Source organism: Oryza brachyantha, chromosome 4 (assembly GCF_000231095.2).
Source record: "Oryza brachyantha chromosome 4, ObraRS2, whole genome shotgun sequence".
In the NCBI taxonomy this organism is placed as follows: domain Eukaryota; kingdom Viridiplantae; phylum Streptophyta; class Magnoliopsida; order Poales; family Poaceae; genus Oryza; species Oryza brachyantha.
In genome coordinates this window covers 10,563,062-10,576,518 of record NC_023166.2, presented here as the reverse complement: position 1 = coordinate 10,576,518, position 13,457 = coordinate 10,563,062, and the positions used below count along the sequence as shown (strand labels likewise).

The following is a 13,457-nucleotide window of genomic DNA, read 5'->3' as shown; positions in this document are numbered from 1 at the left end:
ATAGAGACTGGGTAAAAAATATCATTTTCTAATAAACTGCATCTTCTATCAAAAGTATTATGACAAGCTAAGACTTAAGCTTTTAATTTACCGTTGAACTATTATCATTTATAGAATTTCGTTAAAGTTTGTGAAGTACACCACTGAGTGGTGAAACCTGTTGTCTTTATCACGCATCGTTGTCTGCTGAATGGAGTTACATACAGGGTTTGTTAAATAAGAGTCACATATTTTCATTTCTGCTTATGTTTATAAGTCAAAATTTAAATTTTCAATCTTAAATTCACAGTAGACTTTGAGGTATTTTCATCGTAGTTTATTTTCTAGCCTTACCTTTCAAATCGTTAAGTACATGTTTATGAATTTTTTATTTACAAATATCTCGTTTGGCTTTTTTCCGTGACTAAGCCAAACAATTACCCCCTAACGTGGGTCTACGGTTGATCCCATACATATCAAATGTTCCATGGTACCAATGAGCCAAGAGGATGGTTTGGATGCTGAAATTATTTTCCTCTGCACAAGAGCACAAACATAGCAACCAGTAAGCTAGCCTTCAGCTTGACACTCCAGGGGATCCCATACCTTCCCTTGCCCACTAGCCCCCTCACAAACGGCAAGAAGCACAGTAGCATCCACCCACAAGCCATGAATTCACTAACACCAGGGAGGTCATCCTGTGCTGTCCCAAAACATGCCCTCCATGCTCCAGCAGCGACTGCAAGGATGTTTAGCATCGCCAGTGCTGTCACCGGGATGAACACCGGTGATGCGTCAAAGGTGAATCTCCCTAGATCAAGATCAACCTTGTCATCGTCATCATCGTCGTTGCCGCCGCCATTGCCATCGGATGTGATCTTCTCCTTGGGGGTGACCTCGAACACGGCCTCGGAGAGGCCAACCGTCTTGAGGAGCACCGTGAGAAACCCTAGTAGCCAGGCGGAGGCAGAGGTGATGCGTTGCATTTTGTGGTTATTCCACCAGGCATGCACAGAGAGCCCGCATTTCTTGTACTCCATGTAGCTGTATGTGTTGTAGGTCAAGAATAATGCTAATGGGATGCCGAAAACATCCTGTGGTGCCTACAAAAGTGTAGTAGTTAATTAATATATGAGCAATTTTACGGTCTTTGAGAAGTTAACGGAAGGTAGCACTTTTTTCTATGTAAATTTTGTACCTTAGGTATTAGGAGGTGCTAATTTTTACACTAAAATTTTAATACCTCTTGGTACCTATTCAAGAACGGTAAAATTAATCTTCATATGTACAAAACACTTCTCCACTCCCAATCGAAGTACTGGAAAGATGTTCATAAATACACACAAGCAGTTTTGCAAATCTTTGTACTAAGAAGGCAAAATAATTAAAATTAGCATTGTCAATTATTAACGCAAGTAGAGAAATATATTACCTTTGGCAAGAAGGATTGATTCGTAAGTATGCAGTAAGGTGGCAGCAGTGCATAGCATAGCTCAATAAATCCCCTTACAGGCCACGCGTAAATGCTCAAGTAAGAAAGGCACTGCCGTAACCGAAGGCGCCTGAATACTGTCATGAGGATTGGGTTATTCCGGCTGATGATGATCTCAAACAAACCCGTCGCCCATCTCTTGAACTGGGTTAGGCAGGCTGGCCCTCCGATCGGTGCAGCACACATGAATGCCGGTGGCTCGGTTTCCAACAGTACGGATCGCCAACCCGCCGCGTGGATCCGTTGCCCGGTCAGTATGTCCTCTGTCATTGATCCATACACCCAACCAACCTGATCATATATATATATATATGCAAATTACAATGGAACTTGTTAAGAATCATGCTTTACGTCAGGCAGGAGAAAAAGAAGAGTTTTTTTTTTACTATCCTTAAAAGAAAAACTCAAGGTATATAGTGTGAAGTTTAGTAGCTTTGTATGATATGCACTAAAATTTTTGATATCTCAATGTAATTCTTAAAGATGGTAAAAACACATTTAAAAGGAGATTTTTTTACTATATTTAAAAAGTATTTTAAGCTAATAAAATTTTAGCGTAAAATTCTGATACCTCAAGATACATTGTACCTTAAAATATTGATTTTTATATAAAAAATGTAGTATCTTAAGATATTTTTTTTAAATACGTTAAAAAAGCCCTAAAAAAAATATGGCAATGGGAAGTTGTCTATACCTCCCGACCCCAACGTGTGCCACTCTCATACTTGCAGGTAGCAACCTCCTTTGCAGCCTCAACTCGACATGATATATCTACTATCGGCTCAACGGGCAGGTTCCCAGAAAGGATGCTGGTAATCGATTCTTTCAACTCCTCTGAACTTCCAAACTTGTTTTCAAACTCCTTTGGAGGCAGTGAATCTGAAGAATCGTGTATAATTTGAACGACTAAATTGTATGGGGCGACAAAACTAATTAATGCTCTCCTAAGAATCACGTCAATTTATATGAAAATTGTTTTGTAAAAAAAATGTATGCCCAAATTCACCTGTGGTGCCTTCTCTCCTTGCCCCAATACTGGAGTTCGGTGTCGCGCCGTAAATGGCTTTCCTACGGTGAAAACATCCCGATCCATTATAAAAAGTGCACCAAATCCCTGCCATCCCACTTCCAAGTGTCTGAACAACGTAAGATATCGGTATACTTTTAGCTGACTACCAATATGGACCAGATTACACAATCTTCAAGCATTCACTACAAGAATCGAGATATGGAATTTATATCATGATAAGTAGTCCCTATGTCCTACGTCGTAAGACATTTTGTTTGTGCTTAGATTCATCTATTAATTAATATATATTGCTTATATACTGAATTTTTTTTAATATCTTTTAAAAAATTATCTCAAGTTACTATTTTTTTTCAGTGTAAAAATCTTATATCGTGAAACAGAAGTGATACATTGGTAGATGTATAAGCGAGAACTATCCATATGCATGTACGTACCTTGTAAATGACCTCCTGTTGGGTTCCAAAAGGATCATCCTTGAGGGTGCCATAGAGTTTCCGCGGTGCCTGAACAAACCCACTGTAGATCTCGTCGTCGAACCCTAGCAGCACACACATGGCATGCAGGACAACCTGGGGATTGTTTGCAAACATGTCGCAGTCCACATTTAGCGTGATGGGCGCATTGGTCATCACAGCTGACACCCTAGCCTGCACATGCATGGAATGGGAGAATTAATCGATCGCATGGTTAATTAGTGTACTTATCGAAAAACTTATGAGTGGTGGAGCTATATATATCAATGTTAGTATTACTGACGAGGACGTTCATGGCGCCGGCCTTGTAGTAATGGTGGTGGCTAGGGCTCTTCTCCCTTGAGACGTATATGAGATGAGGGAACCTTTCTCCTGCCCTGCTCTTGCTGTTATCCCATAGAATCTGGAAACCCAGTAGAGAGTCAAGAAGAGGTAAAATTATATATGTTATTTTTTTTCTAAAACACGTATAGTTTTGGGTGTGGTTTAGAATATATCTCGGACCTAAATTTCCACAATTCACAAAATTTCGGATTCATCGGTAGGATATAATATATCGGCCAAAATATGAAGTTATACACTCCCATCTCTTTGCTTATGCTAATACTTATAAGCTAAAATTTAAATTTTTAACTTTAAATTTGGAATTGATTTTGTGATTTTTCTTCACCAATTTTTTTTTGCCCAGATCGCTAAGAATACATATACGAAAGTTCTATTGACAAATTAATTTTTCTTTGTAAATTGGTGGCCAAACAATCATCCCTATAGTGAATTTGCAACCAAAGAAAAAGCGTTCACATTTTCATCCAAAAGCCCTCATTTTAGAAATATATTTTTTTGGAATTTTGGTACTTAATAGATTTTTCTCTTGGAGAAATTAATGAAGTTATACCTCTATCACAACTAAGGGTGCACACAACAATATTTTTCTTTCAGGCATGCATTTCGAAATACTAAAGCCCTGGTTTCGAAGCAATGCGTATATATATCGCTAGGGGATCGCGACCTTGACGATGGCAGGGTGGTTCGTCCTCTCGACGTCCATGAACTCGGCGAAGAACTCGCCGTCGCCTTGCCGGAGAAGGGTGCTCTCGTCGGCGTCCTCGACGCGGCGGACTAACTTCTCGTACTCACGCTGGAAGGAATTCAACACAAGCAAGTGAGGTGTACCGAAAGATTAGCTAAACTCTCAGGGATACGTGCTATCTAGATGGTCATGGAAATTTTTTAAAAAAAACTTATGAAAATATATCAATATAATATATATCACTGTACATGCAAGTTCAAATATAACTTCTACCATCAGTAACGACCAAATATAACTTCTACCATCAGTAACGAAAATAACAAATTAAACTATTCAATGAATAGTATATGCTCACGGTCATATTTGTTATTTTTGTTATAGATTATAGAAGTAATATTTGAACTTGTATATGTGGAGTTATATATTTAGTAGTATTAATCTATCTTTATAAATTGGTTCAATTTTTTTATAACTATTTAGATAAAATACAATAGATAATAGATGGGAGAAAGTCTTCTGGAAAGTTTAGAATATTTTCGTCTTTAGCGATTAGCATTCGTCCATTAATGGATGCTAGCTAACCTTGATGAATGCCCAATCGTCCAGGAACTCGTTGCCACCGGCCGTGCCGAGCTCCGGCGTGGAGGAGAAGTACCGGAAGGGGGCCCTGACGGCGACGCCGTGCCGCCGGCAGAAGGGTACCCACAGCCTGGCGAAGCTGGCGGCCTCCCTCAGCGCGTAGCACGTCAGCGGCGAGCACGCGTCGTCGTGGACGTAGCACGCCAGCTTCTCGTCGGCGGCCGGGTAGTCGACGGCGAGCAGCGAGAGCACCGTGTTGACCGTGACCATCGGCGGCTCCAGCACCGGGTCCGCCGTCGTTACGAACATGTCCACCGCCAGCAGCTCGTCGATCCTAATATTAATCAACACCAAGCGCACGTCGTCAAAACCACAGCCTTCGATCTTGACGAATTTCTAGGACGGCCTGAGCTTGCGATGGCGATCGACGGCGACGGCGACGATCACCTTTCGGCGAGGTTCTCCGGGTACGTGTCGAACCGGACGGGGTTCCACTTGGCGTTCATGTTGAGCAGCCACACGAACGCGAACCACGCCTCGCAGGCGAGCGCCACCCGCCACGCCGCGCCGCCGCCGTCGAGCCCGGCGACGCGGCGGGCCAGGAGCGCGACGAAGAGGAAGAGGACGACGAAGTCCGCCAGCAGCGCCGTGCGCCGGAGCGGCACTCTCTCCTGCAGCTTCCTCCTCATCCCGCCGCCGACCACCGCGGCCGCCATTATTGCCGATTTGCCTCTCCTCGATCAGCTCGATCGCTCACGCACGCCACTCTCTCCGTAGCTTATACTGTCATATACACCGGCGGCCAGGAGGTTGCAGAAGATCGATCGGACCGAGTCGTCAAAAGCTTGAAACCTCCATCAATGTCAGCATCCACGCGCAGCGCGCGACAGCCATGGAATTTATGGTCGGTCGCCGGCCGGCCGGTGGCGTGTCGTGTCTCCCATTATTGATGAACTGTATGCTGGCCGCGCGCGTGGTAGATCGGTCGAGATCATCAGGACGGACGGTGCAGTATCGTCGATAGGGTAATTAACATTTGGGTGATGCATGACTATCTCGCCGTCCTCGTGTGTATGGCGTCGTCGTGGTGTTTCTCCCCATCGATCGACGCGCGTAGTACGGAGCAAGACTTTTGGCGTATTCGATCGATGGCATCGAGGTGTCAAGAGTAAGTATAAAGATAACTAGGTCTTCTATTAATTACGAAAAACTAACTAGTGGACTGAATAAAAAGATCGTAAAAAGTTTTATGATTGGCTTGTTGACTATGATGATGTTTGGTTATTTAGTTCTAGGAAAAAAAAATAGTCATAGACTAAAATCTTTAGTCCCTACTGTATGGTTGGAGCGACTAAAAGAAACTAAAAATGTATCACGTGTATAAATTTTGGTTAGGAGAAAGCAAGTTTTAGTCCCAATAATTATCTCGTTTTTAGTTCCTTCTATTTATTTTTTAGGGACTAAATGATACTAAAGTAGAGAGATAGCTAATAGATTAATTAGTCACCTGGGCCTATATTATTAGCCTGGTTCTGGAGGACGAGCGGTTATTAATTACTGAGCGGTAATAATGCGGAAACAAAGCAAGGAGATCTCGGGCTGTTGTGGTCCATCTGACATGTGGTGCTCGATCTGATGGAGACGGTAGCTTCATCCAGGGGCTATTGTGATGAAAGAAGAAAGATACGATGGAACTACCTCCCCATCACATCAACTGTACTAGTCTCGGCACACAATTGGTTGTGCCCTTTAATTTCGGGAGATGAAATACGAATGATTATTTGATCTTTGTCATGCTATTTAATAGTTTTAAATGGTGTAATTAACTACTTTGATATTTTACTTTAGAAATATAGGATGATGAATTATATATATATATATATAGATGTACAATATTTTCTAATATAAAAAATTTAGTATCTTATCTTGAGATACCAAAAATTTGCAAATTTTTGGTAATTCAAGGTACTTCTCAAGTATAGCGTAATTTAGCCGTTTGACAAGTATGCTCGCAAAAGGCGAGAAAAATTTAGAATAATATGGAGAAAGAACATATATAGCTTTGTTGAGTTACATTTAGTAAACCAAAATTTGGGTGATTTGAGGAAGATGAATAATAGCTAGGTTACATCCAAGGAGTTGTTTCTTTACTGAGTTTCTCGAGTCAATGTGATGATCAATTTCGTAGTCTCTCACGTTACCGTCTAGGAGAAGATTCCACTTAGGATTTTATGATATGGAAGAAGGTGAAATTGGAGAGAAAACGGTGATGTCCATTGATTAAGGGCCCATTTGGTTCTAAAATAATTTTCCCAAAAACATCGTATAATATGTTTGGACACCTAAATAGAACATTAAACATAGATGAAAAAACTAATTGCATAATTAGAAGAAAAAACGTGATACGAATCTATTAAGACTAATTAATCCATGATTAGTCATAAGTGCTATGATAACCTATATATTCTAATGATGAATTAATTAGGCTCAAAAGATTCGTCTCGCGGTTTTCAGACGAGCTATGAAATTCGTTTTTTCATACATGTCCGAAATCCCCTTCCGACATCCGATCAGAAGTCCAACATGACGCCCAAAGATTTTCTTTTGGTGAACTAAACATGGCCAACTATCCAATGGTCAACAAAAGTGAATGTTCAATGATAGAGTCTGATATGGACTTTTAGGCGCTGCATGTTAGTTCAAGATTGTTCTCTTACAAATAGTCAAGCTTGTTAAAATCATGATATTAAATCAGAATCCGAATTTATGTTAGATTTTTTAATAGAATCATACGCGTAAAAATTGTTAAATCGTTTCTATATAGAAACTACAATGCAACTCTTTATAATTGGACCGCAAAGTTGTAAAACCGTATGAAAGAATCGAGTTTTGACAACTTTGCAAATAATTAAGCTAACAAAGACTAACTATAAACCCACAAAAATAATTAGGCCACTGCTCCAGCAAAGAGGGGAGAAAAGGATATAAACAAGTAGAATCTGTGAGGGCTAGCAGGTATGTATCCAAAATCTCTGAAGCTGTTCTTCTCTTCTGTGTGCTCCTGGAGTGAGTTTATGAGATGTTTTCCTGCTCCTGAGCTTCGTTTATAGGGCAGAGTGTGAAAGTGTGCTTCTTGTTTTCCATTTTGAAGAAAGAAATAAATTATTTTTCAGATATTTTTTCCCCTCTTTCTTCACTACCTACCTTGGCTGCAATTGTTAGGTCTGAAACTCGTCGGGAGCAATGCAGAGCGTACGCATGGCATACACCTCGGACGACACCCCCATGTTCACCCCGGTTAGCGCCGCAGACACGGCGCCGGGTTACCAGCCGTGTGGTAGCGCGGTCACCGGCTCAACCACGCTGGCCGCCGGAGGTTACCATGCCGGCTCAACAATTAGGAGAAAACAAAAGCAACACTATTGCTACAAAACAACACTAATCCTTGGACGGGCGGTACGAGGCGCACAGGTGAACAGGGGAGGAGCAGAGCAGGAGAAAGCCAACCAAGCCGCACGCGCGCTTAGCTTTGGAGATCTTAGCGCTAATGCTTTTGGCGTGGAGCTGCGACAGGTCAGCGCCAAGCAATTTGGCGCTGAGATCTCGGCCACGTCGACAGCGGGATTGGCTCGGTCTCCACGCTGGCAAGGGTCCAGCACCAATACAGGTGACGTTTTCATATAGAACCTTAGCGCCAAAGAGTATGCCGCTAAGCCTATAGCCTATTTTTGTTAAAGTTTTTGGTAGGGACTAGTTTTGAAATAAGTTTTCTAAAAGGACCGATTTATAAAAAAAGGTAGAAATGAGCCGAGCCAAACTTATGTTATTGCAGCCTTTAAAAGCCAAAGTGACTCAAGATTGGCTCCGCCCATTTCTACCGACCTCTACATGCTAAGAGTCCCAATAGACCTAACAAGCTTGCAAATAGATAAGAAGGCGGAAATAACATTACATTTGTTACGATCATTGTAAAGGTATATTGTATCAATAGTATCAAAACACTATCAAACCCTTGGACTGAAATATCCTCATCCCTACCCTCATCGGCGCTCACCCCCAACATTGTAATAAGCAAACCTTGTGATAATTAACAAACAGAATCCACATCAGTTAGCTACAAGCTTCCACCTTAGAGGGCGTTGTTGTCCTTGACATTCTAGGGGCACTATATCATTCGAAGAAAAACATGCAGGGAAAGCACCTAACTGGCATGCTTGACTTATCTATCAAGTCAATCCTTCCAACCTCCTTGAACTCCCAAAATCAGACGGCATGCAAAGGCAGGAACACAAAATATTATTGTTTTCTCCTTCTTTTATTACTAGCAAAACAATATTTTTTTTAAAATTTTAAAAAGGTTTTACAAAGCACTGCACCTTGCGTCGCTCTGTATTACTCGACACCGCCGAACCTACAACAAAGCCGCCACCAAAGTACCCAACAAAGCCTCCAAACAGTTGAGAGAAGTATGGTCTCCAAGACAATACCAACAAAAGGGTTGCAGAAGGAGAATGTGACAAAGAAGAAGATCCAATCATCGCTCGAATAGACCTACCACTATCCAAGAGAACCATTCCAACTGCCTAAAGGTGAAAAAACGTGAATCTGCATGTGACACTTCAAGAAGGACATGATGCCAAAGTGTTCTAGGCACATGTCCAGAGATTATGGACATGGTTTTCACCTAAATGGTTCCAAGAGGGGGAGACTGAGGTGCCTCGACAACACATTCTAGAGGAAGCACAACAGTTGAAAGTATCACCGTTGCTGGCCTAGAAAGTCCTGGGGCCAGACTTTCTCCTATTGCGACATGTCTGCTTTCGTCGCAGCTACATTGCCCTACTAACATCCAATTAATGCTAATATGTTGAAGCTATGTACCGTGACCTACATTGCAGTCCTCAAAGTTATTGCCTTTTCCTTAATAAGTGCAGTTGAAAATAATACTTACTATCTCCAGTTTCATATTTCTTATCATTTTGGACAAGGATGTAGTCAAACTCTTAAAATTTTAACTACTAATAATTTTCAAAATATTTAATTTAGAAACACTAATACAACATGTGTTGACGAGTCATAAAGAATACTGTAATAAAAATAAGCATTTATTTATTTATTGTATATATTTTAATAGAAACTCATAGTCAAAAATAGATTTAGAACACCATGTTTTTGTAAAAAGAAATGACAAGAATTATCGAACTAGTATAGATGGCTTCTCTGCTTCTAAAAATAATAGTTGCAATCAAAGATGGTAGATGGGCTTTCAATGGACTCTAAATAGAGCCCACAAATTAACTTTAAAGTAATCATACATTAAATCTAAGGACAAACACACTAAAACTGGTAGGAGCTATATAGTCAGGTTGCAACACTTTCAGATCTTCTAGTTAAGGTGGAAGCTTATAAGAAGTATGGTTAGTATATATAGCTGGCTAGATATTCTCTGCTTCATGTTATAAGTTAATTTCTGTTTATTTTGAGTTAGAACTCTACGGGTTTAACCAAATTTATAAAAATATATATAACAATATTCCAAACACAAAATAAATATAGTGTATAAATATATTTAATTATAGATTTAATGGAACCAATTCGGTGTTGTGAATGGTAATGTTTTTATATACGCTTAATCAAACACTATAATGTTTGTCTTAATACAAACGCAAAGTAATTTATAATAGGAAAATTTACAAACGTGCCTTTATAATTTTGCAAAGTTAGAGATACGTCATTGATATCTCAATAACATGTAGGGCCTGCATAATTAATGACATGTGGGTCAAGATAATATATCTTCAATTTTATAAAATTATAATGACATACTTGCAATTTTCCCTTTATAATATGGGTTTGTACACGACGTGGAAGGATCACATATACCGATAGACGACAGTAGCCGCCCGGCTTACCCATTTATTCGTCCTCTAATTGATCGCATCGATCCGAACTTAACTTGAGGCCGTAATTTGTTAATGTCATTAGAACTTTGTTTAGATACCTCGGCGTTGTACATTACATTACCCTTGCTTTTTACAGGATAAGGGTACGAATTTTTATAGTTCCGGACTTTCCTTGTATAATTACCGTAATACCCATGGGTGGTTACTCATAGAGCGTAAAGGTACAAACGTAATGTCTTCGGCTCTCTTGCACCACTTTGCCAGCTGTCCTCGGTACCTGAGTGCTAGTTCCCAGACATCTAGTAAAATATGCTCGGGAGTCATCACTAACAAGCTTCTTCATATCTTATTCGACAAGCTTAATTCCTCATGTCTTGTTTGAGTCTTTCTTTAAGGGATCTTGCTATCTTGACTCAAACACACCTGTGAGGCACTCTGACACACACCTAAGACCCATGGCCCTAAAGCACTCTCACGGTACATTGCTTCAACATGCCACCAAGGTAATTTGTCAAAACGTGCTACCAAGGCACAATATTTCGACACGCCCTCAGGACATATTCGGACGAAAAGATAAAGGGGTCCCGTACCAACAAACTTGTATTTCCAAATCGCAGGCTCCGAAAACACGCATCACGCATGTTCATGCGCACGACTACGGGGATCGAGCTAGCAGATGCGGCTTCGTTATGGACGGACGAAGAAGCTGCATGCAAGCAAGCTCAGCAGGCCGGAGCCGGGGTTGGTGGTGCCAAAGTATGTCTCCGCTATCTCCCTCGATCGCTAGTCGCGTGTGGCCATTCATGGCTGCCAAGACCTTCGACCGGATGGCGACGGCCCGATCGACCGACGCCGCTGCGGACATCACCACATACGCTAGCGGATCGATCGTCGAAGCTTGCCGGCGACGGGTTCGTCCATGTGTCAATGCTGTGGCCGGCGCGCGGAACGCGTGCGTGCGGGGGGGCGCGTACGTACGTCCGTGATCCGTCCGTCCGTCCGTCCATCCTAACTCTTGCTTGATCTTCGATCCCGACAGCAGGCAGCGGTCCTAATCAGGGTTGTGATCGTAGCAAATGCGGACCAGTAGCACTGATGGTAACGTTGTCGGGCCAATTAAGGGAGGCAAGGCGGGGCAGATCATCGTCGCGGCCGGGAGGGGGCGATGCATGCCTGCGTTTTGTCGAACAGGCCGTTGCGCCGACGCGCGACACGTGTGTTTTTCTCCCGGGTGACCGACGAGAAGAAATATATACGGAGGTGTTTATCTATCTTAGATATAAAAAGAGTAGTTATACATAGTAATTAGAGATTTATTCCAGTCCAATAAAAGAGATTTGCCCCGACCTAATAAAAAATACCTCGAGGTACCAAATCATTTCTTACCATTGGATCTAACTGAGTAGGATGCGCGATGTTAGATCCAACGATCTAAAACGTACCGGTACTTTCTAACAAAAAGTACCTTGAGGTACTGGTACCTCGCGGTACTAAATCATTTCTGATCGTTGGATCTAACCATGTACATTGTACTCAGCTCGATCCAACGGTGGAAAATAATTTGGTACCTCAAGATACCGATACCTCGAGATACTTTTTGTTGAACTGTAGTAATAAACTATATGTATAGAAAAATTAAATCCTACTAGGTTGATGCTCGTGCTTTGTAACCGAATTATCCTATAATCCATATGTATTACATATTATTCTTATGTCTAACGAATGTGTGTTCTTATTGTTGGTATTTTTCTTAATCTCAGACTCGTGCAGCTTGCATGGTGTATAAACAAATGATCAATTGTAGGATTCCTTTTTTTTTTACTGAGCTTGCAACTTGCCTCTTCTCTCTCGAATTTAGAATCATCAAATTATCCATAGTGGATTGCAGGCAGAGGGAACTACCACCATGCTTGGGGCTCAGCAATGAAGCTGGTTGAGATATGCCTTATTATTAGCTTCATATCCACATCGACTAATTCCAAGAATAAATCCAGCTTTAATTAAAGGGCTTTTTTACCATACTTGAAAAAATATCTTAAGGTATCAGTGCAAAAAGTATGGTACCTTAAGGTATCAAAAATTTGTACTAAAATTATTGGTACCTTAAGATATATTTTAAGAATGATAAAAAGCTCTTAATTAAATCCATCGAGAGCTCAACCCATTAGTTGGCTAGTTTAATTAGTTCAGACTGAAGAGAAAAATCAAATCCAGGACGCGGGACGCATGCATCTTACCTACAACAGGGCAGCAGCATCAGTAGCTAGGCAGCTCCCCTTCACTTCATATGTGTTGTCATTGCATTTAATCGCAGCCTTATCGCTAGCAGTTATGTTTGAAGCAAGAGAAAAAAAATAAACACGAGAAAAAATTTAAAAGGAAAGAAATTTTTTCACATTAATTGTACCCGAGAAGAGAATCCAAACTGATAGCTTTGCAGGCAAAGCATGAGGTTATTTGCAAAAAAAATTATAAATAAAATTTTATATACGTATTTTTAGCTAGCAAGCTAAAAAATAAGTCTGAAAAATAAAATTTAGTAAAAAATTCCCCTAAAATCAACTCCAATTTAAAATTAAAATTTTAAATATGTTTATATGTGTAAACAAAAGCGAAAAAATAGGGTACATAATGTTTACACTGGTGAAGAATTGATTCCCTGTGTCCGCTGACTACTTTCTGGCTAACTCCTATCTATTATTTACTTTTTACGGATAATAAAAAAGCGCTTAAAATAAACATGCACACGCAATTGGTGACCGCACGGGTGACGACTAGGAGGGCATCGATCGGTCTTCCATCTCCATCATCGCTGCTGCAGCTGACAAATATATCTCGTTCTTTAGGCGATCGAGTTCATTGATGATCACTCCACGTCTCGCAGAGTTGGCTACAAGACCAGTCCAGCCTCTGGTTAGGTTCTATATATCGAGTCGTGCAATTTAATTACATATATAGATTATTAGATTAA

The 13,457-nt window shown here is 40.9% G+C and overlaps 1 protein-coding gene across 2 annotated transcripts; it reads right to left on the bottom strand.

Annotated features, from left to right (window-relative positions):
* Positions 1 to 303: 303 nt before the first annotated feature.
* LOC102717428 (cellulose synthase-like protein H1) lies at positions 304 to 5,440 on the bottom strand. Of its 2 annotated transcripts, XM_040523652.1 has the most exons (9): positions 5,031 to 5,440; positions 4,587 to 4,917; positions 3,984 to 4,112; positions 3,258 to 3,377; positions 2,936 to 3,148; positions 2,478 to 2,607; positions 2,166 to 2,350; positions 1,412 to 1,762; positions 304 to 1,082 (listed from the first exon to the last, which is right to left on the bottom strand). In XM_040523652.1, exons 1-9 carry the CDS (start codon positions 5,297 to 5,299, stop codon positions 507 to 509), a joined length of 2,304 nt encoding a protein of 767 aa, XP_040379586.1. In that variant the 5' UTR covers positions 5,300 to 5,440; the 3' UTR covers positions 304 to 506. The 2 variants fall into 2 exon arrangements, with proteins under 2 accessions (XP_040379586.1, XP_040379587.1); XM_040523653.1 differs by lacking the exon at positions 2,166 to 2,350 and having other exon boundaries at positions 1,412 to 1,734.
* Between the last annotated feature and the right edge of the window lie 8,017 nt (positions 5,441 to 13,457).